This window comes from Rhopilema esculentum, chromosome 10 (assembly GCF_057945365.1).
Source record: "Rhopilema esculentum isolate cy_ngs chromosome 10, ASM5794536v1, whole genome shotgun sequence".
Lineage (NCBI taxonomy): Eukaryota > Metazoa > Cnidaria > Scyphozoa > Rhizostomeae > Rhizostomatidae > Rhopilema > Rhopilema esculentum.
Window position 1 is genome coordinate 7,311,749 of NC_142824.1, and position 17,970 is coordinate 7,329,718.

Genomic DNA, 17,970 nt, shown 5'->3' on the forward strand with positions numbered 1-17,970 from the left:
TTTCTATTCTCAGGAGGGGCGGATTTAAGCAACAATGATTAGACACTCATTTTGATGCCACATCCTTCAGTTCACTGGTAAGTGATGGAAATGCCCATTTTTAAAACTTAGTTTTAACTTTAAGGTAAAGACGATAAGAAGCAGTGACGTAGGAAGGGTTGGCAAAAAGGAATTTTTTTTTGCTGACCAGACCCCTAAGAATTTGGGAAAACACCCATTTGGTAAATGCATTTGGAAAAGCTATGGCATTTTTACGTGGCTGAACCTATTCTGCAACTGTCTATTTCCTTCACAATTCTTCTATGTGGTTTAAATATAACGCAATCATTTTGAATGGATGGCAGGGCCTTTTTGTACTGTTAACAATACGCGGGTTGACAGCAAAGAAACAACTTGTAATGGCCTGTTCAATCTGATTAAAGATCAAGATTAAAGATTCAAAGGATTGCGTTGCTACCACCCAAAAAGTTCCGTTATCTTACGTGCCAGTGTGATTCTAGCTACGTAGGATGCACCACCTAAAGATAGAAGGATAATAAAACAGCATGTCCCCTCCAGCATTAGAAATAAAACTCTTCCTCAAAGAGAACAGCCTCCTCGGTCTTTCAGATCAAAAACAACTAGTAAAACATGTGATTCCGCTATCGGGCAGCATTTACCCAGATTGGCGACATATTTCGGATTATTGGCAAAGCCCGATCGCCGTTCCATCTAGCAGTTTTGGAAACTATCTACACTAAATAAACACGAAAAAATCGCTTTTGAGTAGACAGAAGGAGTTTGTTTTCACCTGAGGACTTCCTTGGTAACATCTTCAATAGGCAAGCGGCACTGATTGGGCAACCTTAACTGTCACGTGCTCGCGTTTCTGATTGGCCTTTTTCGATCCACAACTGGGTATGTATTTCCTATCGTTGAGTTTTTGGTCTATGTTCTGACGTTTCATACCCTGAAGAGTGTCAGATGAAAAGCTTCAGTAAACTCAAATGTTTGCTTTTTTCAAAGCCATTCTAAATTATAAGAGCTTAAACAGCCAAATCTAAACGAAGATTCTGCAATTACTCAAATTGCGACCAGTGTTGAGCAGAGAAGGGTCAGGGGGTCACTGACCCAGGGGCCCATGACTTTAGGGCCCCATAGATAATAACTTTGTAAGCAGTGCAGTTGATAAACAATTAATAATTAGCAATTCAGTGTCTCCATTATCAATAATAGAAAAATTAATAGGAAAAACCTTTAAATAAAATAAGGTAGAAGCAGCAACAGTATTAATACCCCCATTATGTTTGTCAAACAGAGCTAGTAGCTTTAGGTAATTTTCTAGTTAGTTAACAAAACAATTTCCAAGTCTTTGCATCTGTAAAAGGGTCAATTATGGGGCTGTAGTAAAGTTTTTTCGGAAATTTAAGTTGCTTTGGACAATTTGAACGACATTTCAGCTGATGCAACACTAGCAGGCAAAGTCAGAAAAAACCTTAATGCAATGAAAACATTGGAAAATAAACGTTGCAAATTCAAAGGCTAAAGCTTGCTCAACAGCTGCATTGGTTGATGCTCCTTAGAAAAAGTGACTACCCGGTGATGTTAGGAGATATGCCATCCTTTTTTGCTAGGTCATCTTCCTTCAACCTTGTGTATAATCAAAGAATACTGAACCCCTCCCATATCTCGCCAATTGACATGAATCGCCTAATTATCTTAGCAATAACATCAAAAATAATAATTCCGACATTAAAGAATTGCATATTTTATAGCTAAGAAATATGCAATTCTGACGATAGTGTACCAGTCATACTTTAACTATATTGAAAAGACTAGAGAAGTAATAGCCATCATCGCAATTTCAGCAACCAAAGTAGCCGCAATTTTAGCAACAGCCGTCTGAAAAAGTTTCCCCAGACCTCTTTAAAGGGTCGCTTCCGGTGTGCCTTGCTTTTTTCTTTTGTTTTGACCCAGGGCCTACAAATCCTCTCCGCGGCCCTGACTACGACTGCCAGTATTCGTATGCAAAACGTACTAAAAATAAATAACTTCACTACACGTAACAAAGGTCCACAAAATTCAATGATATCAAGTCAAAATACGGTTCAATTATTATTAAAACGACCATTAGTATACTGAAAAAGGTTCCCGTGTGCATTGCTATGAGTGCTCAGCTGCATTTCCAAACGAAAACGCTGAAAAGAAAAAAAACAAGCTAGTAGCAAGTGAGCAATGATATAATAACCTTACATGCATACAGAAACAGTTCAACCAAAAATAGGCCTTTCAAAGTAACCTGCATCACACTGCTCATTAAAATTTAAAAAAAATGTAAAAGCAGATTCTGGACAAGGGCAAGTTTTTACAACAGAACAAATGCGTTCGGAATATTCTTGTAACTTATCAAATGTCATCAATGTCCAGTTTTCTAATGCGTAATGATAAAGGAGAGATTTTAGATTGTGATAAGAAAAAAGGATTATACGCCTTGGTGTAACTATACGCTTTTGTGTTGAGAAGTAAAAATTTGAAGGAGCCTCGGCGAACTCCGACTTGAGTTCTTCGAGACTCCTCTTCGCATCGGGGTCACTGTGCTAGCACAGGTTAAATCATGGCTCCTTATTGGCTGTCTCTACCCGCTACTTCAAAGAAAAACAAAGGATTTTGCAATAGCATTTATAAATAGCGCCAACGTCGCAGCGAATAGAGACAGCCAATCAGGAGCTATTTCTTATTAGAATGAATTAACCTGTGCTAGCACAGTGAGCCTCGATGCGAAGAGGGGGCGAGAGAGAACAGGACGGTTGTATATTGCAAATCCGATTTTCACGCTGAAACCTGATGATCGCATTAAGTTGCTTGATGAACAGATGCCTGATGAACAGTCGATTGATGATAACAATAAGCATGAAACTCGGAGTCGCAAATTAGAACCGTGTTGCGCTTTACACCAAAGCGTGTGCAGCTCTTGCTATACGCCATCTTGCCCAGATGACAGACCAGTTTGTTGCTTATAATTATATGCAAAATCACATTACTTAATCACCCGATAGACTACATATATACTTATAGAGCGTTTGATATTCATCAAATAATGTTTCATGGCTCCTAGCCGAATCTTTTTTGCTTCTAGACATAGGGGGTTCTAATCCAAGATATGCGCTCGTCAAAAAAAGGGTATGAACACTGGGTGGCAAATTTCTCGAAAAAAAACTGGCATCTACTTGATTTTCAAACAAGAAAAACTTAGGTTCAATACAAAAAAAGCAGCCCGCTCAAATGGCTCTCTTTTTGTAAAAAACAAATGGCAAACAAGAACATCAGTAGCAACAGAAAAAAGATGACAATTGAATAGATTCAATCTAAACATACATTTTGCCTTTGATAGAATATCTGAAAAGTGACAAAATGCCTCTCAACTAAAATGATAATCAAAGTCTGGAAAGATGAAGGACTTACCAGCAGTCATCACCACCAGTGCTGTACAAATATTTGTCATCGTGAGAAAAGCGGACTTTAGTCACGTGAGCTGAATGCCCAACGAACTTCTTCCCTTTCATCTAGAGAAGAAGATTGGTTTCAAAACTACTCCAAGAAGCAACTTAGCGAAAAAATTAAGGGAAACAATGGCACTAGTTATACAAAAAACCTGGTTGTTTAAAGTCCCACAGCAATTCAGACCACCCCAGGGTTTGAATTCGCTTGAAGCTTAACATTTTTAAATAGCAGCGAAGCCATATTTTTAAGCATTATGAAAATGCTGTGGCGTAAACCTTTAATTTGAGAAAGCTGCAGTACCCCTGAATGACAGAGCTGACAAAATGCATGGCAAAAGATGCTGTGATCAAATCATGCGAAAAAATCAAATGGCGCTTGGATTGGAGGTAGAAGCATTTAAGTGGATTTACACAGCATATTGGGAAAAGGAATATTTTGTAAGAATAAAGTTCATTGTCTTCCTTAGGATTCTGCAGCATGGTTGGTGCATCGGTGGTCGTTGAGTTTTTATATGGTACACTTGTTAAGATACAAATTATAAGTTAAACGTTTTCATCATGAAACGCATACCGATTTGTCGAAGCAAGGGAAGCTGTAGAGCTTGACATAACCATAGTCATCTCCAGTTGCCAATGTTGATCCATGGTGGGAAAGATCAGTGCAGTTTATATCCCCTTTATCCGCATTTTTGGGCCAAATCCCAAGAACTTCTTTACCGAGCATACTAAAATGGAACATGGACATAACATTTCTTATGATTAAAGTGCTTTATTGAATATGACTCGAAAACAAGAAGCAGTCATCAAATTTTGTCCTTCATATATCTGTATATGGATCACTAGAGATATTAAGTGAGTGGTTAGTAACTAAGTATGTTAGTAGGTAAGTAAGTAAATATTAAGTAAGTAAGTAAGTAAGTAAGTAAGTAAGTAAGTAAGTAAGTAAGTAAGTAAGTAAGTAAGTAAGTAAGTAATTAAGTCAGTTTACTTGGTTACTTGGTTAGTTGGTTAGTTGGTTAGTTGGTTAGTTGGTTAGTTGGTTAGTTGGTTAATTGGTTAGCTGGTTAGTTAGTTAGTTAGTTAGTTAGTTAGTTAGTTAGTTAGTTAGTTAGTTAGTTAGTTAGTTAGTTAGTTAGTTAGTTAGTTAGTTGGTTAGTTTATTTTCTTGTTTATTTGTTCGTTCGTTTGTTCATTCGTTAGTTACGTTAATTGGTTAGTTACATAGTCAGTGTTTGTGCATTGTAGACAGCTAAGTAAAAAAACAGTATCTCACTCTTTCTCTTCAAGTAAATTTTGCTATCTTTCAAAGCCATTTTCCAACTTTGTACCACCAAAAAATTATTCATTAAAACTTAGAACTAAGGAAGTTTCCAGCACTAATGGCGCAGCGTAGTTGCACAGAGCTAAACAACTATTACATTAAACTACTCAAGATATAAGTATAGAATCGTTGAGCTTTCAAGCAATGTTACCAGGGGGTCTTCTACCAACCTTGTCCATGTCGCCCACGTGATAGAGTCTATTTTATCTTGAGCTGTTACATGCTGACCGCCAGGAACGGAGAAAACGAGCCTCTCGTACGCACCAGTTGAAACCTAGAAAAAGATACAATATCCTAAGATAGCAATAAAATCGGCATTGTCATCACAATTCCAGCAGGCCTCCCCTTTTTACATATTTTTTGTTTCTGTTTGAGATTTTTGTAAGCAACGTTATTGATGGAAGCATTTGGTAGTGTTTGGAATTAATCTGGCCAACCTCTTCATGGTCCAATCAAGGGCGTTGAAAAATGTCATCCTTTCCGATTATTGAATAATAAAATTGGGGCAGGGCAACGTATGCAGGGCAGCGATAGTCTGATTTTTATTAAAGTTGAAGTTTTATTTCTATGAAAATAATGGAAGGAAAAATTTTGGAAATTGCATCTAAGACAAAAAATGTGTTTGGGTGTCGTGTATTCAATAAATTGAGTTAAAATTGAATTCAGATACCTGTATGTATTTCCCATCAGCAGAAAAGTCCATTTGAATAACAAAACTTGGAATTCCCTTGCAATAACCAATTCTTGCCAGTGCTCCACCAGGTTTACTGTTGTAAAAGTCAACAGTTTTATCATCAGATCCAACAGCAAGTATTTCACCATCTGGACTAAACCTGCATTCAAACAAAGAAGAGTAAGAAAAAAGAAAACGAAAACGACGAAAATTTAGCACAGTACAGGAAATTGTGTCAATTCCAATAAATATAATTCATTAGTCCAATGGCAAACTATTTCACATAACAATGTCTGCGAATCTACAAATTAGCCATTTCGCGAGTTATTGATCAAAGGCTTTCACTTTCGGCAACAGAATACCTTATTTAAAAGCAGAAAAACTGCCAATTGATTATCCTTGACTTTGTCAACCTTTTTGTCGATGAACGGGCTTTGGACCCTAGAGATAGAGCAGTTTTTTTCGATGCAGACATCTGCAAGAATTATAAAGGCCATACACATTCCAATGGTATTGAAATACCTCAAGTCGTGAATTGCTTGATTTCTGTCACGCTTTTTACCGAGAACTTGCAAGGATGTAGCACTGAGTATGGAGAATTCTCCATTCTTCATACCAATGGCGATTTTGTCACCTTCAGGAGAATATGTCACAGATCGTATTGCTCCACCCAAAGATGCCTTTTTTACCATGGTCTGGAATAAAATGAACTTTCGTCACTAAAAAAATATTTCAAAAAGGATAAAAGAGATTAATTATGAGAAGGGCAGTCTATTAAAGGCAATCGAAATAATATTTGCCTCTGATAAAACAATACTTTGAGGAAACCGTGCATGGTTTGATTGAAACTTTATAAAAAAATTAAACGAAAAAGATGTTAAGTACACTTTTCAAGTTATATCATGCCAAAATTGCAGTTTAACTGTATTTTCGCAAATGGTTGCTTTCTCCTTAGGATTCCCGCTTTTTGCTACAATTGTACTGCTTACTTGATAAATAGCTTCATTCTAAAGAGAAAAATGCTTGTTTAGGAGGTAAAAGCAATGTTTCATTTCTAATACCACCTTTGTAGAGGCATCCCATAATCGAACAGTCCCATCATCGCTGCCTGTGACAAAAACATCCTTCACAGGGTGTGATGCCAAACCCCATATTTCTCCTTCACAGTGTCCATGCAGTAACACCTAGTTACGACAAAATATATTGTCACTACTAAAACTTCATAAAAAGAATTGATCATGAAACACTTGTAGTCGTTGATTTTTATCAAATATAAGAGCACATTAAACATCTGATCAATAAAAGAAAGGCGAAGTAATTCTTGGCATAAAGCTCAAAATGATAGCTAATGTAAATGAGTCTTTCTTTGAAAATAACTATTTTGAAAACAATTACCTGTGGTGCTGCTGACTTTTCATTGATCTCAAAAACTTCGCTGTCCTGTGTTCCAACTAATAATGCACCCTGCAGCAAAGGAAATTTGAAAGCTTGGGCTACACGATAAATAATTGGACTAAATTTGTACTACTTTCACCTAGCAAGATAAACATATATCCTGGTATTCAGAAATATATTGTTGATAAAGTTTGGCTTGAGTAGCACTATTGTTCAAGATTGCCTTCGTGAAAGCCAAAGATGCAAAATAAAACACCACAAAAATTAATTACAAAATACATCTCTCAGTATTAGGCTAATAATGGCAAATTAATCCCACCTTAGCACCTCCTCTACAAACAGCTCTTGGTATGGGTTGCTTGGAGCCAGGCCCAAGATTGAAGACACGACATCTCTTCATTTCTTGGTCCCAGATTTTTACAGGACCACATTCTTTAGAAGCAGCTGGTCTAAAACCAAATGAAATATCTTATACCAAAGCTAACTTACTGGTATTGATGAATATCTTCTCAAATCAGATCATATGACGTTAATCGCTTCAACACTAGCATAGGATAAGAACCCTATCTTAACCCAAAAATGTACCTCCTCTTAGCTTTTTTACGTTAAGACGTCCCTTCAAAAGTTGCATTTCTGTGATTCCTTAGAAGTGCCCAATTCAACTAATTTTTTACAATCTTAACAAACATGTTGGTAAATGCTCGAAATAATTTCAATCTGCCAAGTCAGGTATCATTCATAGAGATTTTTTGACAAAGTCCGGCTCTTGTCCCATATAAAAGCACAGATAAAAAGCAAGTTAATGTGAAACAAGCTTACTCCTTTTCTTTGCCACCAGTAACAATAAGTCCATCTTTGATTGTCGTGTACATAGTGAACACTGGGCCAGAATGCGCCTGCCCAACGACTCTGGTGAGACTCGTTCCCACCCATACGAAAACATCACCACTCATTGAACCTGTGAAAGTTGTGTCGTTCTAAAATAAAAAAATAAAACGACGATACAAGTCAATTCCAAAAAGCTTCAGAGAAATTGCATTGTTTCGAAGATTGTATAGGTAATTTCAAAATGCGAATTTAACCTCTAGTCTGTAAAGAACTGCATAATTAATTTTATGGATATTTAAACCATGATGAGTATAAAGACACAAGATTGGGATTCTGTTTCGAACAAAAATCATTCTGTAGGGAATATCGAAAACATCATGCTAATGGTGGTATCATTTCATAGGCATGCAAAATATGCTTGGCAGAACAACAAACCTAAAAATGTCATTGTTTCAGGGAAAAGCAAAGTTTTCAAGCATTTAATTTTTGGTGGCGATTTTATGCGGGGAGGTGCTACTATTTTCACTTACTTAAAAGAATAACGCCCATCTTTTGTTTATAAACGTTACCATTCCAGATTTTATATCCGAAAAAAGAACACGCTGAACCAAGCTATAAATCTATCATTCGATTGAACAAAACCGAAATTAAGCACAAATGAATTGACTTACGGATCCAAAAGCAACAGATAACATTGTCTGCATTTTGACATCTTGATCGGGTAGGGCTACAACACCTTTCTTCCCTACTAAACATCCACCAGCAACGGTCCAGAACATGACGTGTTTTACACCACAAGTTACGAACGCTATGTCAGAATCAGGACGGAATTCACCAACAAAGATTCGATGCGAATGACCGACAGATGAAGCAACTTTGCTACCTGAAAAATAAAAATACACGTTCTTTATTGTGTTTTATTGGATTTCATAACTTATTCCAAACCCTACAATTCGTGTCCACTTTTTTTGCTCTTCGTCAACTTAGACTTCTTAGCCGCAAAGAGATTTTAGTGAGTAAAGTGACATAAGACGATAAATTGCCTTTCTTCTATCTTATTTCAGTTGGAGAGATCCTTCATATGAGCCCAGAAACCGAACAATATTTTGAGTGAAACTGAATCCTTGGTTTGTTGATGAAGATCACAATTGTTAATGGTAGCTACATATATCAGCTTGTGAAGAAATAATGACGTCATCAACGCATGTAATGCTCCCAAACTCAAAATCAAGGTGAATACCAAATAATTATTTATGAATAAAATCAGCCAAAACTGGCCGGGTACGTGCTAAGTGAGACAAAAAGCAAAACTTGTACTAAAGGAAGGAGACTGTCATCAAACTCCCATATTATTCAAATATCATAGACATAAAATCAGTTAATCAATTAATCGAAACGCAACAATCGATCAATCAGTCTAAAAATATTCATTGCTAAGTATGGATCAATCAATGGTTCCACAATTATCTATTTACCTTCTGCCCATTTCCACACAGCAATAGAATGTTCGTTGTCCAGTCCGACTGTTAAAAGGTACCTTCCACTGGAACTAAAGTGGACAGAGCATACACCTTTTGTGTGGAAGCCCTGGACAATAGACAGTGTTTCCATATTTCCTGCGTTCCACACGTGCACTGCGGGGCTGTTACCAATCTGGCCAGAAGCGACAACATTCTGAAAGATCAACAAAAGAAAGGTACTCTATCGCAGTGTAAAAAATGTAGATAGGCCATTGTGTGACAAATTATTTTAAATTTAACGGCATCATGATCTCTCATCAGCTAACGACTCTCATCACGATCTCACACTTGCTTAAATTCTGGTCTCAACAAAACAGAGAAGGTTTTTCATGCTTTATTTCTAGCACAGTCCCATTTTTTCTTTGACAATGAAAAATTTCCCTCATCGTTAACAAGCTTACCATCACTATTGTCATTATTGTCGTTTTGCTCAAACAGTGAATTGCTGATGGATTTAATTCTTTTCTCAGATTCTACATCGTACTTTTGGACGTTTCTCAGGGCATTATACTGAACAAATTCAAAACTGAATCGAATCCTGATTGTTAACGTTAGCTATCAAAGCAATGAAAAGTAGTCAAATATATCAGTGATGCTCACTATAGACACCAAAAAGATTTCAACATTCTTGCTGGGCCGTTAATTTACTAATTGTAATTTGCAACTTTCTGAAAAGTACATTATATACTTTTAACTTAGATCTGATAACGAAATAAATGGGACTTTTTAGGTATCTTTTGTAGAGATGAACGCCCCCTTTTTAAGAATTTTCATGCTTTGAAAGAGGTAAAAATTTGGATTAAAATGGATTATTCGGAGTATTTGATCACACTTAAATGTCATCAAATAAGCCCTGGCTTTGAGAAATAGGTAGCCAAGGTCTTTTAATTTGAACTGACAAATAATTATTAATGACCAACAAATTCATGATGATTAAAATGGCATAAAATGGCGATGCTTTTGTTAAACCATAAAACGCCTAGATTAACATCAACCATCCGACAAATGATCTGACAGATTTCAAGGATTAGTCGACAAAAATTGAAGGTAACCGCGAAGATCTAAAGCTCTCAAACCCGGAATCTGGAAAGAAGTCCAGATGATACCTGGGGATACAAAATAAACTGCAAAGGATTAATTCAACAGTCAAAGAATAAAATAATGCAAAAACCTTGAATTTAGGATTCTGATTGACAGTTAAACAAATGATGTCATCTGTGTGCTCTGTATAAAACTTCTGATTGTTTGTTGAAGAGTTGTAAACAATGCCAACGCCTGCTGCATGATAGGCAATATCACCTTCGGAAAGGTAATGCAAGTTATTTCGTGAATCGAATCCTCGATAGCCGTACACGAATTCCAACTTCAAGTCCTATGTAAAAAAACAAAATAAATGGGAACTTGAAACTACACGAGTAGCAACAGGAAGTATAGTGCTCTTCTTTAGTAAGGAATCAAAATAACGAAAAGAAAAGGAGAAAATATCAGATATTGGCTTTTCTCCTGGGTAACAAAACTTTTACAAATTTACATACCGGGATGCATTGCCATTTCCTATCAAAGCACCTTATATTTTGAAGGGGGGGGGGGGTGTGATAGGAAAGTGTGGAGTAATGACACGCTAAAAGGCAGAATACAGAAATATTTGAGTGGTGAAAGGTGATTACAACTATCATACCTGCACATCAGTGTGTTTCTTCTTTTTGCCTTCTTGAGAAGGAGCCTCCTTTCGCTGAACCCGATGGCGGGAGGAAGCCCGACTCACTGCGGGTCTAAGAGAAAATCAAGTAACCGTTTAAAATCACTTTTTCAAATTGCAATATTAAAGCTATTTTAAGGAATCGCAGAAAAGCTACTGTAATGCACGAAAACGTTTGTTGAACGGGATAGGATATGTCAACCAGAGTCATAATTTACATACTCAAGTGAATTTTGATAAATAATAACGTCATAGTCCTTACACAGTGTTTCGTTTGTGCCATATTCCTTAGGGTTGGTAAACAAGTCTTAAAATGAAACAGTCACCCTTTACTTCACAAATTTTAAAAAGTAAACATACAATGAACAAATAAGATTTTAAAAGCATCTTAAAGGTAGGCTGTATAGTAATTTTCTTCTGTCAGTCGAACTATATTATTTTGGTCTAATTTTGTATTTTTAACATCGATGCAATTTTGTAATTAATCCTTTTAGGTTGTAATATTGTAAAGTTTTGATGCGGCCCCATGAAAAGCAGCCCTGATAGGGCTGCCGTTTTAAATTAAAGTGAAAGGTAAATTAATTTAATTTCTTTTTAGTCTTGTTTCTAAAAACAGACAAAAACATTGTATGATAGGTGACAAGATCCTATTGAGTTGTGTGGGCTCTCAAATACAGCTAAAGAAACCAATATGACCATTCAAACAGCAAGTGCACATACAGGGATACATTTGTACCCATAGGTTTGATATAACAGCGGTAAACTATCATCCATAACTAGATACTTGACATTGTAGATACAGACATACTTGCGACTTTCTTCAATCGATTGGTGCTGTGGTTTGGTACCAGAAGATTCTCTCAAAGACACGGTATAAATCTTTGACGAATAGTCGATCTTTTTCTCTCTCTCTACATCGCTATCGTAGCCACTCTCCTCCTCCGAATCGGTGTCATCGTCCGCAGCGTCGACCTGTCCTGTGCCTGATGTAGGGGCTGTCTCATCCAGGTTATTCCAAACCATCATAGCAAGATCCGCTCCACCAACGGTTACCAGGCAGCTGTCATCATGAGACCATCTTACGTTTGTCACGTGAGCAGAATGTGCATTGTATTTTTTAAACTTTGCAAGTTTCTCCTTGAGGTGGGATAAAGATAAAGATTGATAATTTCTAAGCTGCTGCCGATTATTTGCATGCCATTTTGAAACATTTTCTTTATCAATCTAAATACATACAATCTATACAGATTTGTACGTATCAATTCATATTAACCATATACTAGTTAAAAAAAGCTTCCATAACCTAGATTCATCAACCGCGATTATTAATACGAATAAACTTCCTAAATAGAAACTTCCTAATAGAAAGCGTTAATTGGGCGGTAAGGTCGTACTTTACAGTATTAAAGAGAAAGCGAGTCATGCATTGTAAAAATTACATTCGTAGCCAGCATTACCTTACATGGGAAGTCAAAAATCTTGACAAAGCCAAAATCATCTGCTGTTGCAAGCAAGGTTCCATCTTTGCTGCGATCAGCAGCATTAACATCGGTGACATCACTCGCCCTAGGCCATATTCCTTCACATTCAGCACCAAGAACTCCTGTCCAAGTGGACCATTCGATTTTCACGCGTTCCGTTGCAGTGATGGTTATTCGCTTGCCACGCGGTGCTTCGTAGTACAACAATTCTTTGGCACCGGAATTGACTTGGATCAGTTTACCTAAGTGGGAAAATCTCTATAAATTTTGAATTCTCTATATATAGCGAAAGTTCAACAAATACGATTATCTTTAGAAATGCCGGATTACAGATGACAGAATCAGGATTTATGTGGCTGGATAACAAAACTGACATCATTGCATACCTTTTATATCCCAGTCAATGTGTGTTATATAGCTCGACGCTCCTTTGCAGATACCAACTCTTTGGTTGTTTAAAACATTGTATATGTCAACGAAATTGTCATGGGATGCGACTGCCAGGTACTTGCCTTCACCTGAAAAATATATTAGCTCCTTTAGGCTCTCTGACTGGAATCAGAAAAGTTGGTCAAAAGATTAAATAAGATGTTACGCAAAACCATTAGGCCAAAACAAAACAGAGAGCATGTAAGCTTTGTTGGTTTTCTGAGTGGAATGTGGAATTTAAAGATTGATTTTGAAAAGTTAATAGAAGAATTGTACCGATATGTCACATATGTGTGACATAAGTATAGTGTCACAAGATCAAAACAAAACTAAAACACCTTTTATAGAACGTGACATACTTTATACTTGTTATTGATACTATATAAGTTATTGATAGCACCCGTCTCTGCCTTTTCAAACAACATCCCTTAAAGTTTGGAGGGTTATTTAAATGACTGTTTGTTAGGGTTGTATATGTATCAATTCAAAGACAGTGTTCAGCAGTATATTCGTAAGGGTATTGTCTTGCTGTAAAAAATATGTTCAAAAATTTGTAAACAGAATGCTCTATCAAACCGTAGGCATTTTTTGCAAATAATTGATCCCAGTGTAATTAACATACACACAAAAATCTTGTTTACCAGGTGAAAACTTGACATCTGATATTTCCTCTTTTCTGTGATGAAAACCAATCATGTCACTGAGAGAATCCGTATCAACCACTGCAAAGCTTCCTGGACACAACAAAGGGGATAAAGTACTTAGAATTGCAACAAAATAGGATTACTCCGTGCTATAAGGAGATCATGTACATTCATATTGGCTATAAATTGTTGAAAAGGGTAACTGTTTGTAGAGCAGTGTCCTTGTCCTACCTCTCGATGCGAGGAAACCACTTTCCTCATACGCCTAGAGTTACATAGAGCTGGCAACATTTCTCAGTGTACATATAAGTTTTGCTGTAGAAAGATTCGGTGAGGTTTGAGGCATGGCATTTAGTTTTGCTTACCAAAACCATCTTTTATACTCATCATTATTGTATACTTAAATACTTCTTTGAGATTGGTTCAGTTAACATTTCTTCAAAACCTGCCAAGAGCGTTTCAATACAAGCAATTGAAAAAGGCAGTTAAAACCTTCAGATTCCTTTTAGGTGAGCACATCAAGTTTACAGAAACAGGATAATTCTACGACACTCTTCCCAATAGAATTACTCACCATTTTTCATGCCCACGACTATGGCTTTGCCATTCGGTGAAAAACCGACACACCTCCCAGCAATGGGAAATTTTCTGATTTTGATCATCTTGTTGTCCGCTAGATTCCAGACCCTTAAAGTGCAGTCATCACCAACGGTTGCACAAATTGGCTCCGATGGATGCTGTGCCAATCCCCATACTTCTCCTTCGCCGTGTCCCTACAGAAATAAGAAATTGAATGAAGAAAAATGGGCCAAAGCATTTCAGCCTGTTTCCTGGCTTGCAACTCCTTCCATGTATCTCCATAAGGCTAATATTTAAAAACCTATTCGAAAAGAAAATCTTTTCGATGAGCTGGGATTACATAAACTACAGTAAACAATGAGAACTTAGACTTTGCTGTGAATACTTTTGACTCAACCTTTGATACCCTGTGCCATAGAAAATACACTCTTGATTCAGTATTCGCATGTTTCTAACTTTCCAATAGTTTCGAAGAGTAACAAAATTAAACCCTTAGTTAGAAATAACACCTACCTGTATAAGGATTTCAACAGGACCAGCTTTGTCGATTTCCATTATCTAAAAGAAAAATGAATTCTGAAGACGAGCTGAATAACACTTCGATGATTAAAGATCTTAAATTTACAATAAACTGTGTTGATATTTCTCCTCAACAAAAGTTTGTTACTTTTGTTTCCTGAAAGAAAAAGTTACATGTAGTTTTGTAGCCTTATAATAAAAATTGCGAAACGAGCCAACGTCACATAAAGTCACAAAAGGAATAGTCAGTCCTTCTGTACAGAAATTGTTCATCGATGGTACTCAACGTACATTTTTGTGATGCAGATACGAAATAACTGGGTAGGATTTCGCATCCTACTACGTTTTGTACTATTTCTTCGCGAAAACTAAACTGAGCTACATACAGTTTACTGGCTACATAGATTGGAACAATTACACAAATATATACAGCATTTTCTCCAAAGTATTTTAGGGGCAAAAGCAAACAAAGAATAAAAACTCGATAGATGTCACTTTTTAAAAATCTGCATGATAAATCTGACTCAGCCTGACAGAAAAAGCCCCAGGGTTCACATTGTAGAAATGAATACAACGAAGGAAGGTTCCCTTACCTCGCTACTTCGTGTACCAACAAGAATCTTTCCATGGCCTAACGTTACAGCTCTAACAGGTGGAAAATCATCCAGCAAAACGGAGCTCTTCTCTAGATTGGCTTTGGCAATCTTGTATGTCTTCAGGCAACGGCTGAAATTCTCGTCCCATAAAGCAACAACTCCGTCTTTCCCACCTGATACAAAACCCTAAAATGGTAACAAAGGTCCTTGTAACGGGATTCGCCTTGCGTAAAGTGTAGAATTTATACATACTAAAAAGCTTCAGAATATACATAAAGTTAAATATAGAGAGCAAAGGATAATCTTCAGTTCGATTCTCTTTCTCGAAGAGATAGGTTGAAAAAAGAAACCATGGGGTACCTTAATGACTCCTTTTGCTACATTTTCTACCATTTAATTGTTAACCTATAACTTTATAAAAATACCCGTGTCTAAAGTAAAAGCGAAAATGAATTGAGCATCCCATGAATTGCATCGTAAATTATCTTTTCAAAACTGCTAGAAATTAGCAGATTTCGAATGCATTTGTCTCGTATAGACTTTATTTGGTCTATAAAATCTATTGCAACTCTATTAAAAAGGATTTCCAAAACTACCTTTTCAAGACAATGCAAAGAAAATACGGGTCCTTTGTGAGCTTCAACGATCTGCTTCAACACTCCGTTTTCCCACACATAAACCGAGCCATTGGAAGCTCCACTGTAGACCATCCCTGGTGTCTTTGAGAACGATGAACAAAGCATAGTCTCCACTTTTCCCTCTTTGCCAAAAGTCCCCCTTTTAGATGTAAATCCACCTCCAGTTTGAGTCCAGAATTTGATATGCTTCATTCCAACAGTCACCAACTGATCTGTGTTGATTGGATCCCATCTTATTTCAAATATTTTGTCTTTATGTCCCCTAGAAAAAATGAAGGCATATCATTAATAAACATTTTAACCTACCAATACATCGAACTACACATAAATTATTTCGGTCACGTCAAGACTTTTTGCAGACTCTTCAAAGGTTTCGATGCCAGGTCAGTCAAACACAATGTCCTCACAAGCTGCTACAGCTAATTGAAATCTACATACCTGGTTGTCGCGAGCTTCTCGCCTTTGCGCCAGTCCCATACCACAACACAGTGATTGTCATCCAAGCCCACGCTCGCAAGTCTTTTACCGTCGGCTGCATGAAGATAAAGGACTTGGGTCATTTTTGCATATTGGCTAATAGGAAGACAAAGTTCCGAGAAAGAAAAATAGACGAAGCTTACTTAACTCGTATCTTTTCTTAAATGCAAGATGTCCTGTCATACCACAATATTGCTTAATACCGTTTCATAATACCCTACAGTCCAGTGAATCCTTTAAATGTGTAGCTTCAGTGACATAAAAATCTGCAAAATTCTAAACATAGATTTGAAAGTTGAAGCACACTGCAGAACCTCAGCAACAGTAGATATGCTTTTGATCACACACACAAAATTAAAACTTTTTACGGGTAATATATATTTAATAATTTGGCGTAAAAAATCTAATTACCTGAAAAATCAACAGCACAAACACCACGCTCGTGCTGTCCTTTTAAAATCGATAGAACCTCGCACTTTTCAGCATCCCAGATATGGACAGTCGCATCACGGCCTACCTACAAATTATAAAATTAAAAATCTTGCAACATCTTCTCAATTCATGGCCTAGTTTTGGAGACAAAAACAAGACAGAAATTGCCACTAAGGTAACTAAAATTCAGCGGAAAACAGTTAGCATAAATTTTATTCTTAACCCAGAACGGTTTCCTAAAAGCTACTCAGCTGAACTGGACCTTGTTCACTAAAACATGTGCCTACAAGAAATCGTCCAAGTTCCCTTAAAGCAACCTTGAAAGCAACGTTAGCGTGACTGGATGTTGACGTAAAAACACATAACGGTATCGGTAAGGGCATTACAGAGGGCAAGGGCGGTTACCAAACTGAGAGCTCCCAACATTAATGCAAGGTCTTCTAAGGTAAGGTCTTCAGCTGAAGTAAAAGTTGAATTGCTAGATCGTATAAACCTTGATCATATAAAATATCAAATAACCTATTAGGAATCCCAGATGACAACTAAGAATCTTTGGAATGCAACAGCTGATCTGAGGTTATCGAAAATAACTCTGAATGACTGAAAAATGACTGAAATGTTTCTCTTTTAGAGGTGCTAAGTCTAGAAATGGGATTTTACCTGTGTGGCAACTTCTTGTTTAATTGTAAACAGGTGCTTGCCTTTTGATGCCTTTTCCCATATATTCATTTTAAAGCCTAATTCTATATCACAAATGTTTTTCGTTGTATCTATCTATGAGTTGTATTTAGTTTAACTTAGTTCGCTATGATATCATAAAGCTTTAATAATGGATGGCTCTTTTAAAATCGACATCGCTCCCCTTCTGAAACAGGTGACTTGAATTACCTGTCCAGTGGCAATGATGTCCTTCATTGGGTGAATAGCAAGGCACAGAATATCGTCATCGTGACCCAAATAGAACCTTTGTGAATGCGTTTGTTTGTTGTAAACAACCCCAACAGCAGCTATGTGGTATACGATTTCACCCGACTGCGTGTAGAAAATGTTGTTACGACAATCATAGCCACGGTACCTGACAAAACCAAAAATACAGAAAAATTAACAGGTCATTCCATGTCAAATCATCCAGAAATTCTTAACTCTTTAACCATGATGTTTTCCGAATGCATTCATTTTAACAGAAATTCAAATTACGCTTCGATATTTAAATTCCTTCAAAAGTTATAGCTGTTTTGAATTTTGGGCGTTTCCTGTGAA

At 36.8% G+C, this 17,970-nt stretch overlaps 1 protein-coding gene and 1 long non-coding RNA gene across 2 annotated transcripts in view; one reads left to right on the forward strand and one right to left on the reverse strand.

Annotated features, from left to right (window-relative positions):
* The first annotated feature begins 11 nt into the window (after positions 1-11).
* LOC135694430 (uncharacterized) lies at positions 12-9,126 on the forward strand. Its single transcript, XR_010517171.2, has 2 exons — positions 12-77; positions 8,761-9,126. It is a non-coding gene; the product is annotated as an uncharacterized LOC135694430 (long non-coding RNA).
* Positions 1,190-17,970, reverse strand: part of LOC135694420 (echinoderm microtubule-associated protein-like 6) — a 28,381-nt gene continuing 11,600 nt past the window's right edge. Inside the window, exons 14-38 of the mRNA XM_065213165.2 lie at positions 17,599-17,785; positions 16,690-16,795; positions 16,240-16,333; positions 15,760-16,063; positions 15,161-15,349; positions 14,562-14,606; positions 14,044-14,242; positions 13,467-13,559; positions 12,783-12,914; positions 12,373-12,638; positions 11,724-12,052; positions 10,895-10,988; positions 10,388-10,588; positions 9,172-9,370; positions 8,368-8,579; positions 7,688-7,845; positions 7,188-7,317; positions 6,869-6,937; positions 6,538-6,657; positions 5,996-6,168; positions 5,471-5,633; positions 4,971-5,074; positions 4,051-4,204; positions 3,442-3,542; positions 1,190-2,177 (exon numbers count right to left, since the gene is read on the reverse strand). Coding sequence (XP_065069237.2) covers positions 2,153-2,177; positions 3,442-3,542; positions 4,051-4,204; positions 4,971-5,074; positions 5,471-5,633; positions 5,996-6,168; positions 6,538-6,657; positions 6,869-6,937; positions 7,188-7,317; positions 7,688-7,845; positions 8,368-8,579; positions 9,172-9,370; positions 10,388-10,588; positions 10,895-10,988; positions 11,724-12,052; positions 12,373-12,638; positions 12,783-12,914; positions 13,467-13,559; positions 14,044-14,242; positions 14,562-14,606; positions 15,161-15,349; positions 15,760-16,063; positions 16,240-16,333; positions 16,690-16,795; positions 17,599-17,785 — 3,847 coding nt within the window. The 3' untranslated portion in view covers positions 1,190-2,152. The remainder of the gene's footprint in view (positions 2,178-3,441; positions 3,543-4,050; positions 4,205-4,970; positions 5,075-5,470; positions 5,634-5,995; positions 6,169-6,537; positions 6,658-6,868; positions 6,938-7,187; positions 7,318-7,687; positions 7,846-8,367; positions 8,580-9,171; positions 9,371-10,387; positions 10,589-10,894; positions 10,989-11,723; positions 12,053-12,372; positions 12,639-12,782; positions 12,915-13,466; positions 13,560-14,043; positions 14,243-14,561; positions 14,607-15,160; positions 15,350-15,759; positions 16,064-16,239; positions 16,334-16,689; positions 16,796-17,598; positions 17,786-17,970) is intronic.